Source organism: Lupinus angustifolius, chromosome LG13, assembly GCF_001865875.1.
Source record: "Lupinus angustifolius cultivar Tanjil chromosome LG13, LupAngTanjil_v1.0, whole genome shotgun sequence".
Taxonomy (NCBI): domain Eukaryota; kingdom Viridiplantae; phylum Streptophyta; class Magnoliopsida; order Fabales; family Fabaceae; genus Lupinus; species Lupinus angustifolius.
The window spans coordinates 16,439,686-16,458,509 of NC_032021.1; the positions used below are offsets into that span (position 1 = coordinate 16,439,686).

At 29.9% G+C, this 18,824-nt stretch overlaps 2 protein-coding genes across 5 annotated transcripts; one reads left to right on the top strand and one right to left on the bottom strand.

Annotated features, from left to right (window-relative positions):
- On the top strand, nucleotides 1,173-16,733 carry LOC109325538 (auxin response factor 18-like). Of its 3 annotated transcripts, XM_019557961.1 has the most exons (15): nucleotides 1,173-1,177; nucleotides 3,182-3,185; nucleotides 12,762-12,876; nucleotides 13,003-13,098; nucleotides 13,316-13,372; nucleotides 13,477-13,629; nucleotides 13,730-13,814; nucleotides 13,918-14,008; nucleotides 14,140-14,304; nucleotides 14,404-14,523; nucleotides 14,663-14,735; nucleotides 14,820-14,973; nucleotides 15,059-15,654; nucleotides 15,771-15,958; nucleotides 16,253-16,733. In XM_019557961.1, the coding sequence occupies exons 3-15, from the start codon at nucleotides 12,775-12,777 to the stop codon at nucleotides 16,389-16,391; spliced, it is 2,019 nt and encodes a 672-aa protein (XP_019413506.1). In that variant the 5' UTR covers nucleotides 1,173-1,177; nucleotides 3,182-3,185; nucleotides 12,762-12,774; the 3' UTR covers nucleotides 16,392-16,733. The 3 variants fall into 3 exon arrangements, with proteins under 3 accessions (XP_019413506.1, XP_019413504.1, XP_019413505.1); XM_019557959.1 differs by lacking the exons at nucleotides 1,173-1,177; nucleotides 3,182-3,185 and having other exon boundaries at nucleotides 12,437-12,876; XM_019557960.1 differs by lacking the exons at nucleotides 1,173-1,177; nucleotides 3,182-3,185 and having other exon boundaries at nucleotides 12,437-12,876; nucleotides 15,062-15,654.
- On the bottom strand, nucleotides 6,321-18,671 carry LOC109325539 (thaumatin-like protein). 2 transcript variants are annotated; one of them, XR_002105143.1, is made up of 3 exons: nucleotides 18,507-18,671; nucleotides 17,222-18,016; nucleotides 6,321-6,331 (listed from the first exon to the last, which is right to left on the bottom strand). XR_002105143.1 is itself a non-coding variant. In XM_019557962.1 (2 exons), exons 1-2 carry the CDS (start codon nucleotides 18,577-18,579, stop codon nucleotides 17,340-17,342), a joined length of 750 nt encoding a protein of 249 aa, XP_019413507.1. In that variant the 5' UTR covers nucleotides 18,580-18,671; the 3' UTR covers nucleotides 17,063-17,339. The 2 variants fall into 2 exon arrangements, 1 of the variants encoding a protein (XP_019413507.1); XM_019557962.1 differs by lacking the exon at nucleotides 6,321-6,331 and having other exon boundaries at nucleotides 17,063-18,016.

Genomic DNA, 18,824 nt, shown 5'->3' on the forward strand with positions numbered 1-18,824 from the left:
GTCTATCCTTAAGTAATAATTGATAATAATCTTTCATGTAAGGTTGATGAGTTATTATGGTAATGTTTATTTTCTACCAAGTTGTGGTATGTTTAAGATCCGATTCCACAAGAATAATTACGGGTTGGGATAATTTAGGATGGGTCAATCAAAGTTTAAAATACTCATTAAGAACTTAACCTTGCTAACTTGAGTTAGTTTGCATTTTCATTTAACTTTTGATTTTGAGGCATATATTTGTTTTGGTTCCCTTATTTTAAATTCCAAGCCTTTTATATTTTAATGTTAGAGAAGGCATAAGTACATTAAGGCACTACTTTCGTAAAATTTTAATTTTAAACAAAAACTTATATATGATTTTATATAAGATTTCTTTGCAATTGTTATTTCAATGTACTACATATTTAACTTGCATGTCTTTCAAGAGTATCAAATTTACTCTCATTTTTAGATAAACTATTTAATTTCTTAGATAAAGCTTTGAGTCAAAAACATATTCAAAACCTCTAAACATCCTTTCTCTTCTTTGCATTCTATTTTTTTCCTTTTCAAATGTATAAATTGGACACAACCCTATGCGTCACATACCAAAAATTATGTTACTGTAGATAAATATTTTTTATAAATATATACTGTAACAATTATGATACGAATTGTATTATTTATACATTTAGCACTATAAGCATTTTTTTTATCTCATTTATTTTATATACATGGTTTCAAAAGTACATAAAAAACACAAGTTAATATCCTTATTTTGATGTAAAAAAGCAATATTTTCCTTGTAATAATATGTCAACTATGTTGCGTTCAAATTCCCCATTGTCTAACTGTCATCAATAATTATATTACATCCATAGATAAAGTTAAGAAATATGAAGTTTGAGTGTCCAAATTCAACTTTTCTAAAGTATGTGCTAACCTTCTCTTTTATGAAACTCCCTTGAGGAAAATTAAAAATCTTATATGTATAATTTGCTTACCTGTTTGCCGGTAATTAATTTCCGACTTAATAGCCATTGCTCCATAGGGAGCAAGGTTTCAAATAATTAATAAATTTTGGAAACTATGAAAGTTATGATATTTTAGGTAATTGTAGACATTTATGGTCGATGTAGTCACAACGGTGATCGTGATATGGGTTTAACGATAAAACCTTGACATATTAGTGTTTGTAGTGATTGTAGATCCAAATTTAAGATCTTTATAGGAAGATCCATCAGCACAAAAAAGCTACATGAGACTAGCAGCTATGTGTAGAAATCCTAACTCCCAAGTATCTCATGCAATTCTCTAGAGAGAAAATTATATATACAATAATTGGATAAAAAAATTTATACTGTAATTGCATCATTCATCGTATAATCAAATATAATAATAATTGATTTTAAATAAAAATAATACAAATAAATAATAAAAAATATATAAATTTTTAAATTGATAATATATAATTATTACACTCTACCTATATTGATACCAATGGATGTTGGTTCAAGTGGTACATACTTGATTCCCCTTATGCAAGGTCTCGGGTTTGAGTCTTGTAAATGGAAAAAATGTCTGCTGGGAGAGTTAGCCTCACGTACCTGTGGATGTTCCCGGCTCAGATAGGATTGCCTCCAGTGTAAGGATACATGTGGGAAACCCAAAAACTCTACCTATATTGATCCATGAACCTTATATATCATTACTAAAATACATCTCATTAAAAATTAAGAAGAATATAAATGAAACATTTATGTATAAACTTACTACGAGTCGATTCACAATAATATGCAATATTAAATCCTATTTTAATGGTTAATATTAAAAAATAAATAGATAATATTTTTTTTACTCTAAATCATTTATGTAAAATTATATAATCCAAATTTATTATTTTCACAATTTTCAATTTTTATATGATAATTTATTATCACTTGTGTCGCTTCATATATATCTATACTAACTTATAAAGCCAAAACACTTGATAACCACCCATGGTGTAATTTTGATTTCAAATTTACCCTTAATTAAAATTAACACTATACTTTTTTCAACTTATGAAGAAAATGTGTTTAATTGGACACTATATTCCATGAGAGATGAGGATAGGGATGGCAACGGGCACGGGCGGGCACGGGTGGTAGCTACCCGCTACCCGTTTCGAAATAGGGGAGCAATACCCGTACCCGCCCATACCCGTACGGGTACCCGTTGCGGGTTTTTTGCGGGTATTTCTGTGTACCCGCGGGTAAAACGGGTACCCGCGGGGTTTGCATATTTTCATTGAATTTCTAATTTCCTATTTCTATTATGTTTTAAATGAGATGAAATTTAATTATTTTTGTGTATTTTGAATGAATAGTTGACAAAAATGCTAAATCTAATGAAATTTTCTGTTTTGGTGGTTTGCAATTCTCATTTACTTAACAAAAAACATATATTTTTCTTTGTAAGACATGTGTGTTTTTACACATGAAATAATATTTGTAGTGTATTTCAACACCAAATTAAAAAGATGTAAACAATGTAAAAAGATGTAAGCAAAGTAAAAGAAAAATATGTACATAGTGTAATGAAGGTTATGATAATATATTTTTTATTTTAATTAAAAATAATATAGTAATCATATACATAACGGGTACCCGCGGGTACGGGGACCATAATACCCATACCCACCCGTATGTACTACGGGTATTTTTAAAAACCCGTTTTTAAAACCCGCGGGTACCCGTTTGTGAGCGGGTACGGGTTTTTTTGCCATCCTTAGATGAGAGCGGTTTCTCCTGGTAAGAAAACTGTACATCAACCAAACAACACCTTTATCTTTTGTTTCATTATTCTATTCTCTCCCACTTTCTATAGATTACTATTTGTTATATTGTTCATTGACAGTTTTTGGAGAGATACTGCAATATCATAGTTTTTTGTTCTTTACTGTTAATGATCATTTTTATTTTCTCTCTTCTTTATTAATGACTGCTTCTTCTTTTTAAAATGTGTAGGTGAGTAAGGAAGAATTTATGAAGAAATTTGTGCACAAACCTATTTGATAAAAAAATTCACTCATTGCGTTTGAAGATAAATACTACACTGAGAAACCAGATAAGTATCATAGTTTTTTCTTTCTTTATTGTTAATGTTCACTTCTATTATCTCTCTTCATTGTTAATGGTTGCTTCTTCTTTTTAAAATGTAGATGAGTGCCATGGCTTCATCTACATAAGTATCAATCAAAATATGTTACTTTTTTGTTTTCCTAATTTTTAATAATCATCTCTTGTACATATTCATGTAATATGGAAAGGAAGAATTTATGAAGAAATTTGTGCACCAAACCTGTTTGATAAAATGCTTCATTCATTGCGTTTGGAGATAAGTATCATAGTCTTTTCTTTCTTTATTGTTAATGGTCACTTCTATTTTCTCTCTTCATTGTTAATGATTGCTTCTTCTTTTTAAAATGCAGGTGAGTACAATGGTTTCATCTACATAAGTATCAATCAAAATATGTTACTTTTTTGTTTTCCTGATTTTTAATAATCATCTCTTATGCATATTCATGTAAGATGGAAATGAAGAATTTATGAAGAAATTTGTGTAGCAGACCTTTTTAGTAAAATGCTTCACTCATTGCGTTTGGAGATAAATACTAATGTATGCCCAAGAACCAATTTGTCATGTTTATAATAAAAAATTTATATGTATTATCATCTTAATATCATATTCATTATTTATCAAAATAATTAATATGAAAGATCCTTGATTAAAATTAGAGATTTATTATTATAATAGAGATTATAATAATGAGAAATAAATCTTTTATAATTTTAATCCAAATCGTTCTTGATCATAGGATTATTGAGCTTAGGATACTATTAATCCGGATAGATCAATATATGTGTAATGGTCTTTATTAGATAATGATTAATATATCTCATTTATTAAATAACACATATAAATGGTGCATATAGAGATATGACAATTGAACTGACTCAAATGAGAATTCTTAATGGTTAATATATTACCTTTGAATTGTCAATAACATATTCTTGTGAAGAAATATATATTTTCCTTAGACTTGAGATTATCATAGTAATTAACAAGTTATTTATTATATTTTGATATCGGACACCTAATGCCTTATGATATTAGTTGAATGATTATTGAGTATAATTAAATCCTTGTAGAATTAGTGACTAATCAAGAAAGAATCCATCAACTCGTGGTAATGAGTTTGAACTCAATAGAAATAAAGACCTTGGCCAAGGGAAATTGAATGAATGAAGAAATGAGTTTCTTAAGTCATTCACTACGAGTTAACTTATTAGAATTTGACAATTATACCATATTCTAGAGTTAACATAGAGTTGTAAAGATGGAAGGAAATATTATATTAGTCTTCTAATGGTTTTAAAGTAAAAGATATTACTTCATTTCTATCGATCGTTAAGGAGTATTGCTAGATGCCAACCTTGATTAGTAAATTAATGAGTTAATTTACTACCAGTTTAGTAATGAATCTACGGGGTCACACACTAACGAGTATTCTGATTTTTGTTGGACAAGAAAATATTATTGATTAAATTAAATAGTTTAATTTTGTATATTTACTTTTAAGTGGAATATTATTGTATTTTTTGCTAGCACCGAAAATACAAATAGTATTATTCAATCATCACTATTTAGGCCTTTCATATGATTATCAACTCAACCTAATATATTTTTCTCTTATATTCGTTGGAAATTCAAGAATAAATGATAGAGATTGTAGTTATAAATTAAATTTGAGATAAAGTGGTTCCATTAGAATAATTAGGTTGCCCTAAAACAGAGATATAATGTAACAATCAGACATCAAAATTTATATTTTTGGCAGTTTCTTATTTATCCTTTTGGCATTGGTAGCAATTTGGTCTTCCATTTTTATGCTTTAATTCTCACATTCATTCTTATTTTTAAATGAGAAAGATCTTTTCAATTTTTATCATGGAATACTTGGACTTGAAAATAGATACCATGGAGAGAACTCAAGGGGTATCAATCACAATAAGGATGAAAAAATTTCTGAGCAAAACCTATTCAGTGAAAAAATTTCACTAACTGCAATTAGAGAGAACGCAAAACAATATAACAAATATGATTTATCTTATAAATTCCAAGGTATATTCATAACCTAATTTAATATCAAGTTTGCATGGGATTCTTTCATCACTATTTATGCAATTCATATAATTATCAAGTTAATCAATGTCATGGTTATTAGTAAGATAACATAATGCAATGCATGTTTCTACTCTAATGATATGACAAGCACATTGATTCATTTCTTTAAGGTTCATGTTATAGATCGCTTCTTCAAGAGTTTTTATCTTTGTGCTTCATATGAAGGTATTGTTTATCTTTTTTCCCCTTAATTGCAGGATATGGTAAAAGTCCAAATCAGTAAAGCTTATAGTTTTTGTTGTTGTGTTTGAAAATAAGATTCAAGTACAAAACTTTCATTTTTTGATGAAGTTTTCATTTTTCCATGCTCTGTTGTTATTTTTGTTTGGGTAAGGCATAATTTCGAAGTATTATATTAAGTAAATGTACCTTAAAGTACAAACTTCACTATTGCTTATGAACTTCATATAATCGAAGTTGTCATTTTAAATGAAAGTGTATAAATCTTTGATTTTTGGTAAAGTATCTATCTTTGTGTTGGAGTTACTATTATTTATTTGCTAAGATGATTTTATTTATATAAATCTTCTATCATTCTTCATTCTCTTAGTGAAAGATGATTTTTATTTTTTGTAGCTAACTTTTGTTTTTGTAATTCTATATTTATTTAAATGACATATTTTGACTTGATGCCAGTTCTTTAGAGAATTCTAATTGAAAATCACAAAAATGTTAAAAACCTTACGCATAAATGGTAAAACATTAGACCTTTCATCAACATCAATGTTTCGTACTATAGTTACTTATGGACATGATAATGGACTCAAGACTATTTGATCTTTACCAACTCATAAATCAATTATTTTATTTACTAAAGCAAATAACATAATTTTTAGCTACAATAAAACAAATGTAAAGGAAATTAGTGTAAATGCTGAAATTCAGGTGATTGTGGAAAAGTGATTGATTTTTGGATGAAAAAAGTGATTAGCCTTTTGCCATAAGGATACTTATAATTTGTTATACTAATAAATATGTGGAATTAGTGATCCACCTTAAGTTGTATGATCACATATACCTAAATTTATACGATATGAAATTTAGAGAAACATAATAATGTAATTTTTTACACGCAAAAAGTTTGCATTATACATACATCCATATAATTTGGTTACACTAATTACTAATATAAGTGTATGATATCTAACTCTCACTATTGTTAATAATGAGAGGGTATATGTCTTGAATTGCAACTTCAATTTAAAAGCTATCAATCTTCTATAAATATGGTTGGGTTAAATTATTTAACAACAGTAATTATGTCACTAAATTTAAATTTTAATACTTTTGGTATTAATATATCCAAGTATTCAAGTGTGAGAATAGTTGTAGGCTCGGGTGTAAGATGCTACGACTTTTTTAGTTTCTTTTTAATAGTTTTCTTTGGCGAATATGCAATCAAGCATTTGCTTTTAGAATTATTGTTCTGATCAATTTCTATAATTAATACAAATAATTTATGCTCAAGTCAAGTACATGTATTAAACATGTAGCACTAGACTATATTATCGAAAGCCTTTTTTACCTTGGTAGTCTTTCTCTGTTACCTCTCTTACTAGTTTACAAACTCAAAAAAAAAATTGCTGCATCCTCTAAACTATTAATCACGTTGATGTTGATCTTTGGAATGTCTATGATGGCTATAAGAACTAGCCATATGAGAAGCAATGTGGTTCCTGTTGTTTCTCGCACTGTTATTTCTCAAGTTATCCAATAGTTTAAGTCTTTTTTATTGATTTAAATGTTATATGAACATAAGATTTTTGAGGTTTCGTGAATTGCTTTAAATATTTTGAAATGAATATAAAATTCAATAACGATATGGTTACAATCACTTCTTTCTCTTTGAACATGTTAGACCAAAATGTAGAGATTTTGTACTTCAAATTTCTGAAGTAACACTTTGAGAAACTTAAGCTAAAATATTTTAATCAATAATAGTGTCATCATTACTTTTAAACCAACATCATCGATTCAAGATTATTCTTTTCTTCTTTATCTTATCCCACTATTTTTTTTGTAACTCAATTATAAATCATTTACATTTTGCATATTTATTACATCGGACAATTTACATATTATATTTTCCTCAAAAAAAAAAAATTACTGATAAATTTTAGCGTTCACTATAATGGGACATTACGACTTTAATATTCAACAACAACACTATAAATATAATTATTTATCAATTACATCCTATCAAATAAGAATCATCACTAGGATTATAATATTTACTAATTTGTACACTCATTATTACAAAAAATAAGAATGCAGTTGACAAGCATTTCACGATGACATTAACTATTACGTTTTAAACATGATAACTTTATTTCAATGATTACGCCCTAATTATATGCTTCACTTACAAAGATAATTGTGAGTGATGCAATTATTCGAAAGTTCAATTTTTAAAAATAAGATTGAACAATTACCCCAATCGAATATATTCAACTATAAATTATAATATATAACCCAAATTACTATATCTGACATTGACTATAATGTATAGTCCTATAGATGTCAAATTTTATGCCCTCATTTTACCTATTACATTTTAAACATGATAAGTTTATTTCAATCATTACGCCCTAATTATATATTTCATCTATAAAGATAATTGTGAGTGATTCAATTATTCGAAAGTTCAATTTTTAAAAATAAGATTGAACAATTACCCAATCAAATTATTCAACTATAAATTATAATATATAACTCATATTATTATATCTTACATTTAATGTGTAGTCCTATAGATGTCAAATTTTATACCCCCATTTTACCGTGACATGCTTATTTACTATATTTGACATTTATATCATGTAAACTATATATTACAAACGATAAAAAAATGGATTGACAAGAACGACACTGCATGTCAACACGCTCATATTTATATATAAAGTCTATGAATTAGATGGTTGAAAGATATGGGATATGAGAAAAATACAAAATCCAATTGTTTAGTGGTAGAGGGAAGAGGCATGGAGAACAGTTAGAGAGAAAAGACGTGGAACACTCACCAGCAAGCATCTTCGTACATATTCTCCTAAATCCTAATGAAAAAAGAATATTAAATAATCTTTGAGTCTATGCTACTATCAATATTGGGAACACCATTTGAATATATCACTCAAAATTCCATCTAAATTTTCAGATATAGCTGATAGCTTAGTTGGACAACATAATTGATAGCATGTTTAATTAGTAAATTATGTCTTTATATTAATGAAAGCATAGTTGGTTTAAGTAATATGTATTTAATTTGTTTCTTCTTAAGATTTAAGTTTTGAGTGTTATTATAATGGTGGGATATTATGCTTTTCCTCATTGAAAAGAAATGGTGGGGAAAATGGAAAATAACCCTAGTTCCACACTAAGGGTTAGTTTGGGAGTTGGATTTTGGAGGGGAATGGAGGGGAATGGAGGGAAAGGGAAGGCTTGGGAGCTATGAAACAAGTGTATTTCATGGTTCCCAAGCCTTCCCTTTCTCTCCCTTCCCCTCAAAAATCCAACTCAAACTAACCCTAAAAGTTTATTTCCAAAGCATGGAAAGAAAGTGAAAAAAGTTGATATGTTTCAATTTCACCCATCCATCATCGTTATTATAACCCAAGTTTTATTTTTTTAGAATGTAATATATTAGTATAAAGATTTATATATAATTATTATATTATTCAGTTTTTATTTGTATTACTTTTTTAAAGAATCAATAATAATAAAACGTGAATGATAAATTATGCAATGACAATATATAAAAATCATACCCTATTATTTTTTGGCAAAAGCTCTATTCTCTCTTTTTTCTTACATATGTCATTCATAATGAATTAAAAATTCATTTCTTTATTCATGAATCACTGCTTAGGATGGGCAACAAGAAAAAAACATTTGTGGTGACTCTTTGATTTGTCACATTTGAACCAACATATTAGGAACAAAACTAATTTTAAAACTTGCAGTTTCATCTGGATAAAATGATGAAGCTTCTTCTACTTCATCTTCAGAGTCTTCTTAATGCTCATTTTATTTTCTTCTCTTATTCTCTTGTAGAATAAATGAGAAATCTTTTATATTGTCTTCTTCATTGTTAATTGTAAAGATTTAGTAAACATGAGTACCACTTATTTTCCTAAGTGTTTTTTATCTCTGTATTAATATTTCTTCTTTACTAATAAAAAAACTCATACTATCAATACTACATTTTTTCTGTATTTCTTATTTATGTCATTTTCCAAATTTTGTTTTGTTTTGTATTACTTTCTTTCATTTCCTTCCATACCAAACAATAAAACAAATCACCTAACATGCACTCACTCCATCATCTAAAGAATCTTTACTTGATGAAATTGTATAATCTTTTTACTTATTTTCTTTTCTTTCACTTTCTTTTCTATGCCATGATAAAGACATATGATTATGTCATTTGTGGTAAGTTGGGAGCAAAACCCAAAATGTACATACATGTGCTTAGTTGGGGCCCACAATGTAGAGTGTAATGGCATGGTTCACAATTATTAACATTTCTGAGGGTCAAAGTTTGAGTCATCTATAAACAGCAATATATGATGAAGAGAACAAAAATGAAGAAATAATTGAAAAATGAGAGTTTAATTTTTATGTATTGTTATTGTAAAAGATTTATACACAATCATATATAATACATTTTTTATTTATATTATATTTTTGAATAAGCAACGATTATTAAATATGAATGATGAGTAATACAGTATTAGTGGAAATCTTTTTACACCGTTAATATATATTTTTTCTAAAGAATAAATTAAAAAAATGAGAGAAGAAATAACCTTTGAATTAGAATAACTAAAATGCCACTGGCAGGTTAACTTGACCAAATCTTTTGCCTGCTATGAAGCAGACATTGAAAGAGACGGCAGCTAACGGTGAAAGATTCACGTGACTGCTCCGTTAACATTTTCTTTCACGTGATTCATCCGTTAACGTTACCGTTAACACGACCTCACGCATCTCGATGAGCCACTGTACCAATTCAAGCAATATCATTACTCCCCTGCCGTTACACGCACTGTTTATTTAACCACGCAAACTATATATTAAATAAATAATGTTTGTCCATAAAAAATTATATAATTTTATAATTATCCTAACACATTAATTGTATGTTAGACATTCTAAATTTCTAATAAAACAAAAAAATTAATATAAATATGCTCAATATAAAAAAATTATAATATATACATTGATACAAAAAAAGATATTCCACATCTAAAATGAAATTGATTAAATAATAATAATAATAATATTATTATTATTATTATTATTATTATTATTATTATTATTATTATTATTATTATTATTATTATTATTATTATTATTATTATTATTATTATTATTATTATTATTATTATTATTATTATTATTATTATTATTATTATTATTATTATTATTATTATTATTATTATTATTATTATTATTATTATTATTATTATTATTATTATTATTATTATTATTATTATTATTATTATTATTATTATTATTATTATTATTATTATTATTATGTTCTTCCAGCAAGTTCACTTACATGAATCATTTTCATCTTTATCTTTGGTCATAATAATATCAATGGTTATGTTTTTTAAGACAAATGAGTATGAAACTCAAAATGAGTATCATTGACTTGGTCCTTGTAAATAGTATATATGAATCGACAATTACTTATATATCATTACTTTATATGTTTCTCAATATGTGTCCTTTAAGGTAACCAAGCAAAACATTATTTTTTTCCTTTTAACAACATTGTTAATCATTTGTCATTTTCTATCCCCATTTTGTCATTATGAATATTATCCTGGTATAGTTAAATATAATTAATATTTTCTTCAACTTTAAAAATAATTCATAATAAAAATAAAACTTCTCTAAAAAAATACACACATTTTTTGTTCTAAAAAGACTAACAGTTTAAAAAGGAGTAGAACTATTTCATGTTTTTTGTACAAACATGAGAAAATTTGCTTGCGGTACATAGTAATTTAGTATTGTAGATGTAATTTTTTTATTTTGTCCGATATGATAAAAAAACTAAATTTGCATCTTACATTATTAATAAGAATATTCTCTCAACCTATTGATAATGAATTAATTATTTTCGAGATATGTAATTGTTTCTCTCAATAAGTGTCATCTCAATCATTATATCTTTAAGATTTCTATACTAGCAACATATCATTTAATATTCATGTGTTAATCATTATTAATTTTTACCATATGAGTGATGCATAACTGACAATCTAAAAAAATCATTCTGTTCAAAATTGAAATTGTAGAGTTGTAGAAGAGTTTTACCTAACAGAGGGTTAATTATATGATCAAAATCACACTTTTATTGATTTAAATATGCTTTTTCTTTCTCTGTTCACTCAATTTTAGTTTTAGTCCATATATTTTGTGGGATGTTGGTTGTTAAATATTCTAAAAAATTGGATTTAATCTTTGATGTTAGGTAAATATTTTCTTTGTTTATGAGAGGAGAAAAAGATAAAACATATATATGAATTTGAACAGGAACATTCACAATTTATGTCACACATTTCAAACAACTAAACTTATGTCACTTAAGTGAACAACTCTCGCATGTTACTAGTTGATACATCATCACTTAACTCTGAAACTAAACCAAAATTTTAGAACTTAATTTTAAGAATTAAAACTGCTAAACTAAATTTTAAATAATTGAATATATAGTGGTTTAAGACTAGATACCAGAAAAAATTAAAAAGTGAAATTATCAATTCATATTAGTAATACTTATGGAGATGAATATTCTTGGTATTACAAAAAAAACAACCAAAATCTAATTAAATATTTTCATGAAGAAAAAATATAATCAACTATTTTCTGTATTATGAAAAAATTATTGGTATGTCATTACTTATTTAGTAATATATTTTTTAGTATTATGAAGAGTATTCTCTTAAGGAATTAATCTTTTCTTTTTGGGTTCGTAATTTTTACTCTCAACGGTTGTCGTTATCATAAATCGAATTATCAACCTTGTGATTTATTGGGGTCTTACACTTGAGGACTAATACATTGTTGGTAGAATATATTACATTTAATGTTGCATCTAATCAATCATGAATACTTTGAATCATTCTATTCTAGGTGGAAAAAGATTCAACCATTGATATTACATATGAGTGACAAAAATTCAGAAATGTAATTGTAGTAGACATAGACGACAAACACTTAACATAAAACAACAAAACATGGTACTCTTATAAAATGGTCACTACCAAACGGAGTTGTTATGTGCTGTGTCATTTCAACAAACGCCGTATCCTTCATTGCACAAAGAAAGAGAAAGAAGAGAAAGAGAAAGAGTTTCTGTAACTGTTGCAGAAGCAGCAAAAGCTGGTTGTGTCATAAGCCATAAATTCTTCACTTTTAACTCTTAATCATTAAATTCAGTTCAGTTCAACCGTGACCCATGATGATATATGAAATATTGTTAACTGGGTAGGATTCAGATTGGTCAAAAGTTTAGTGAAGTGAATGATGTTGAATCATAGTGAAGATGATGATATGCTGTATGAACAACTATGGAAAGCATGTGCAGGACCCCATGTTGATGTTCCTCATGTTGGTCAAAGGGTCTTTTATTTTCCTCAGGGACACATGGAACAAGTTTGTTTTTTTCTGTTGTTTCTATGTTTTTTTCTTCTTTTTGTCTGAAAATGTTAATGTTGGATTAGATTAGATGTTTGGTTTTTTTTTTTGTTTTATTTACTTTATGTATTGTTTTGGATGTAGTTAGAAGCATCAACAAATCAGGAACTAAATCAGAGGATTCCCTTGTTCAATCTTCCAACCAAGATCCTTTGTCGTGTCATCAATGTCAATTTATTGGTAATTTTCTCTATGATCTTACTTTCTCATATTTTCCATCTCTACTATTACTTTTCTCCTTGATCTTCCTTTTGAATTTCCCTTTTTTGTAAAATAAAAATTGTTTTGGTTGCTGAGAAATTGGTCAAAATGATTATTACTTGATTATGTAATTTGGGTTAGGCAAAATTGCAAAAAAGAAAAACTAACCTTGAAATTTGAATGTTGACATGTTTAGGCTGAATCAGAAACAGATGAAGTTTATGCACAGATTACTTTGGTTCCAGAATCTAATGTAAGGCTTTAGATACCCCTTTCTATGTTCAAATTATTTTCATATTCAACCTTTAGATTCTTTTGTTATATTGTTTAGAGTTCTAATGGAACAAAATGTCTTAGCAAGCTGAGCCTACAATTCCTGATCCATGCCCTGCTGAAGTTCCAAGGCCAACAATTCATTCATTCAGCAAAGTCTTAACTGCCTCTGATACCAGCACTCATGGTGGCTTCTCTGTTCTTAGGAAACACGCCACGGAATGCCTTCCGGCTTTGGTAAGAATATCTGTTTTGTTTTTTTATTGAATTTGTCGTTCGGATTCGGATACCAGATTGCGTTAGTTGTTTACTGAGATTATGTATTGTTGGTGTTTAGGACATGTCCCAGTCAACCCCAACTCAGGAATTGGTTGCTAGGGATCTTCATGGTTACGAATGGCGCTTTAAGCATATATTTAGAGGTAAAAGGCATGAGAATTTCTCATTCAAGTCCTTGTGATTTTAACTTTGTAGTTATTAGTGGCCTTAAGTTTTTCCATTGAATGTGTTTCGCTTTCTAACCAGGTCAGCCTCGTCGACACTTGCTCACAACGGGATGGAGTACTTTTGTGACTTCCAAGAGATTAGTTGCTGGAGATACCTTTGTGTTTCTGAGGTACACATTTGATGTTTTTTTCTTCTTCTTTTTCTTGGTTTCGATCATACGGTTTAGAAAATATTCTGTTGTAAAATCATATAAGAGTTTATGTTCGATTACGGAAGTCGTAAACAAGATTCTATATGTAGAGCTGACAATGGAGAATTGCGCGTTGGAGTGAAGCGTCTTGCTCCTCAACAAAGCAGCATGCCATCATCTGTGATTTCCAGTCAGAGCATGCACTTAGGAGTTCTTGCAACTGCATCTCACGCTGTTGCAACTCAAACTCTTTTCTTAGTATATTATAAGCCAAGGTACAACTTTTACTTGTTGCTAAAGGAACGAGAAACTGTCTGTGTTACTATTAAGTAATTAGTGGATGATTGTTGAGACGGGCTTTTTCGTTTGCATAGGACGAGCCAGTTCATCATAAGCGTCAACAAATATTTGGAGGCTGTCAAACATAAATTTGATGTTGGTTTGAGGTTCAAAATGAGATTCGAAGGAGATGATTCTCCCGAGTCTGACAAAAGGTACTAAAGTTTACTTCTATAGTTTGTAACGAACTTTCTCATTAGATACTTGGAAAAAATGCTATAAAGCCATCACTCTTCATCACGTCAAAATTATGTCTGCGTAGTATTACTCATGTTCTAATACATTGTTGATCAGATTTTCAGGCACAATAGTTGGAGTAGAAGATATTTCTCCTCAATGGATAAATTCAAAATGGCGATCGCTTAAGGTATTTTCTTCTTTGACTTCGCAATTTTTCACCTTATTTCCGATGATTGTATGGTATTTATCCAATGTCTTCATCCTTTACCAGGTTCAATGGGATGAATCTGCATCTGTTCCAAGACCAGATAGGATTTCACCTTGGGAGATTGATCCTCTTCTGGCTTCTGTTCCTGCACCTTCTGCTCAACTTGTTGTTGTAAAGAATAAAAGGCCTCGACCACCCAGTGAAATTCCGGATCTTGGTGAGGAATTACATCTTTTATCTCCTTCAAAATTCTTATGTTGATTGAGTTGATCGGTTTTGACACTTAAGTAAAACTTTCAAAGTAGACACAACAGGAGCTGCCTCAGCTTTCTGGAATGCTGGGATGACACCGCCGAATCTACAATTTAGTGCTATGGGTGAAAGCAAAAGGAGTGAAAATAACCATATGTGGCATCATAAGCAGATTGATAATAGTAAAAGCGGCTGCAATGCTATTTCAAGGAATCAGGCGGACGGAATTTGGCAATCTTCTCCTCATTCTAGTGTTCCTTCTAATTTATTTTATGACACGACCGATGACAGCAAGAGTGTATCAGCTTGGCCTAATTCGAAAACTCATTCAGAAAAACTGAATAATGATAATTTGCGTGATCAAGTTGACAAGGAGAACAAAGTAGAGGGTGCTACAAGCTGTAGATTGTTTGGAATTGAGCTTATTGGTCATACTAAGAACTCTCCTGCTATAGATGGAGCATCTGTACATGCAGAAAATGTATCCGGTGTCTCGAACGAGGGCTGTGTTAGCACCTTGTCCAAAACTGATGCAGACCATAATTCTGATCTCTCAAAGGTATCTGAAGAGAGGAACCAAGAACAGTTGCAAGTGTCGCCGAAAGAGACTCAAAGCAAGCAAATCTGTAGCAGAAGTTGCACCAAGGTGCATGACATATCTTGTGTATTTATTCTACGGAAAAAAGTTTTTTTTATTAGAAGTTTAGTGTTCTTAAGCCTAATCAGTACTGTTTCTGAAGTGAGGGTGTTTGTGTTCAAAAGGTTCAAATGCAGGGTATTGCAGTGGGCCGTGCCGTGGACTTGACCATGTTGGACGGGTATGATCAACTTATAGATGAATTAGAGAAGATGTTTGACATAAAGGGACAGCTTCAACTCAGGAACAAGTGGGAAATTGTCTTCACTGATGATGAAGGGGATATGATGCTTGTCGGCGATGATCCGTGGCCGTGAGTATCTCTTTATACACAGTAATGTATGCTATTGAGAGAATTAGTAGTGAAAATAAGAATGGTAAACATAAGGGAAGAAGTTATATGGAGATAAATACTTAAATTTTAGCTTAGAACCTTATAATACTCATTAAATAAGAATCACTGAGTCTATTGTTAATAGTGGATAATGCCTCATTTTCTTTGTTATATAGTAGATAGATAACTTAGTAAATCATTGTTAAACTAACTGGTTTATTATAATTCTCATTCATTCATGCATACATGCTGATTAGTATGTTTTTCTTGCAGTGAATTCTGTAACATGGTGAAAAGAATCTTCATTTGTTCGAGCCAGGATGTGAAGAAAATGAGCTCCGGGAGCAAACTGCCTCTATCTTCTTCAACAGAAGATGAAATTGTATTAAGCTCAGACACAACTGAGACATGAACATTCTGAAATCTTGTCTTGTTTATGTTTCTGTTAATCTAAATTGTTGTTGCTGCTGCTATTGTTCGTTTGTGTATGGAAGTTGGTCTGTATTTGGCTATGCAAGTTTCATGTTTGTAGATGTGAAACATTGGCTAATTGTAGTTTGATTTATGGACTCCAAGCACTAATTGTCTTTGAAAGGAGAAATAAAAATGTTCAAATAAATTGGTGAGAGTGGAAACTTTAGGCTTAACATATATGTGAATATTAATCATGTTAAGCTATTTGTGCTTGTATGAATAGTATGCTAATATGTCTTTCAAAAATTCTAATCTAGGTGAATGAATGTCCATTGCTGTTTATGTATATCTGGATTTATCTGCAATAATCCTGTGTTTGTGTCTAAATTGCATAGGCTTATTCAGTTGCTTGGTCCTATCTTAAGGAGTCTTTCACCTTCTGAAGTTTGAAGAGCATTTATATGTTGTATCAAGCTTAATCTAGGAAGGTGTTTACCAACAAGGTATTGGTCTAGTGATGTAAGGTCCGGCTAGATCTGCAGGATGACCAAACGGTCAATGGTTCGATTTCTGAGAGCGACACTTGATGGGAGGGGTAGCCATAGAATAAGGGGATATCCTTGGTAATACCAAGAAAATCTAGGAAGGTGTTTACAACTAACTATTCTCAAGTAAACTAGATTATACTTCATTCATGACAAAGCATCATTAACCAAAAAAGCAAAAAATGTGAAATGCTATTTATTATCAATTTACCCTTCTTTTAAACTATCCTCATGACAAAGAAAACATACTATTCAAGAATAATTAGAAAAGACTTACAAAAACAAGATAGAACAAAATACTAAACATATCCATAAAAACAACTAATAATCTATGCAATTCTATGAGGGTAGCTTCAACTTCACTTCTTTGTTTGTCACTCCTGGTTTATGGTATATCGGAGTCACTGAGGGGGAGGACAGAAAGTGATCACATACCGCGAAGCTCGGCATCGGTTAAGGCTGCTAGTATCATCATAAGCATAACTATAAGCCTTAGGGCATATAGCCTTAAAGAGATGTGCAAAAAGGGTAGGCTTGCAAGTTTTGGGATCAGAATAATTCCCAGTGCAGCAATACTTAGCTGATTGCATAGCTAAACAAGCACTTTTGCACCCTATAACCTTACCATTTATCTTAACTTCCAATGCTGATGGACAACAAACATTCAAATCTACATCACAAGAAGCTACTCCACAACCAACTCCGCCGCCAACAGGTTTCATCGAAACCGGTAAGTTGAATCCATCAACCAAACTCACATCATAGAAATGCAATGGTGAAGATGAAGTTCCAAGTGTCATTTCAACAACAGTTGCTGGTGGAACTCCTCCTAGGCCTCTACAATGTAGTTGGCCATTACAATCACCAGTGGAACAATGACCTTTTCCATTGTTGTCAAAGGTACAACCTTGTCTACCCCAAATTCTACCAGACCATTTTTCTGCTACATCAAGTACTATTTCTTCACCACTTCCTAGATGAATTCCACCATCTTTTGGTGTTTCTTGACCTGCACTTCCTAGTATCCCTGGCCACACACTTTCCCCACAATTGTTCACTAGAATTAGTTGAGCTCCATCTGCAACCAATAACAAGACATGTAATTAGATATATATATAGCATTTGATGGATTAAAATTTTCTTCGATACACCCGAATAACAGCACAGAAGGTGAGTCTCGACACAACGATATAATTGTTTATCTTGTGACATGTAGGGTTCAAGTCCTGCAGATAAAACTGTTTTCATCTATCTTCCTCAGACCCTACTAGAGCCGAAGTTTTACCCTATTTCGAGCATGGTCTTACACCATTCACTCAACCTATGCCATGTTACTTTTATATATATATAACCTTCCACTTTCTCCAAATTCTGAAACTTTCATGACACTAAACATGAAAGTAATTATTTGCTAATAGGAGTTAGTACTAAAAAAATTAAACAATAATATTCATCTCACATAATTATGAACTACACCCCTTTTCATCTCATTCTAGTTGATGCACATATATACTAAAATTAAATTCACAAAAGAATCAACAAGGAGTAATAAGAGTAAAGAATAATGCCTATGAGCATGATGGAGCAAAATGCAAGAGTATAGAAAAGAAGGGGTAACATAATGGAAGAAGTTTTTGCCATTGATTTAGCTCAAGCTTCAAAGTGAGTAGCTAGAAGTTGAAGAAATGTTGCTACCTATATAGGCATCAGTGGCAGTGTGTGGGAAGCTTCCAAATCAATATTATTCCTATTCAAGTATATTTCATGGGCATATTATATGGTTCACTCATTTATCTTAGGTATCTAGTATTAAATTTGACGTAATGAAGTCTTATAATAATAATGTAAAAAATAATGAATCGGTAGAATCCGCATATCACCTACCA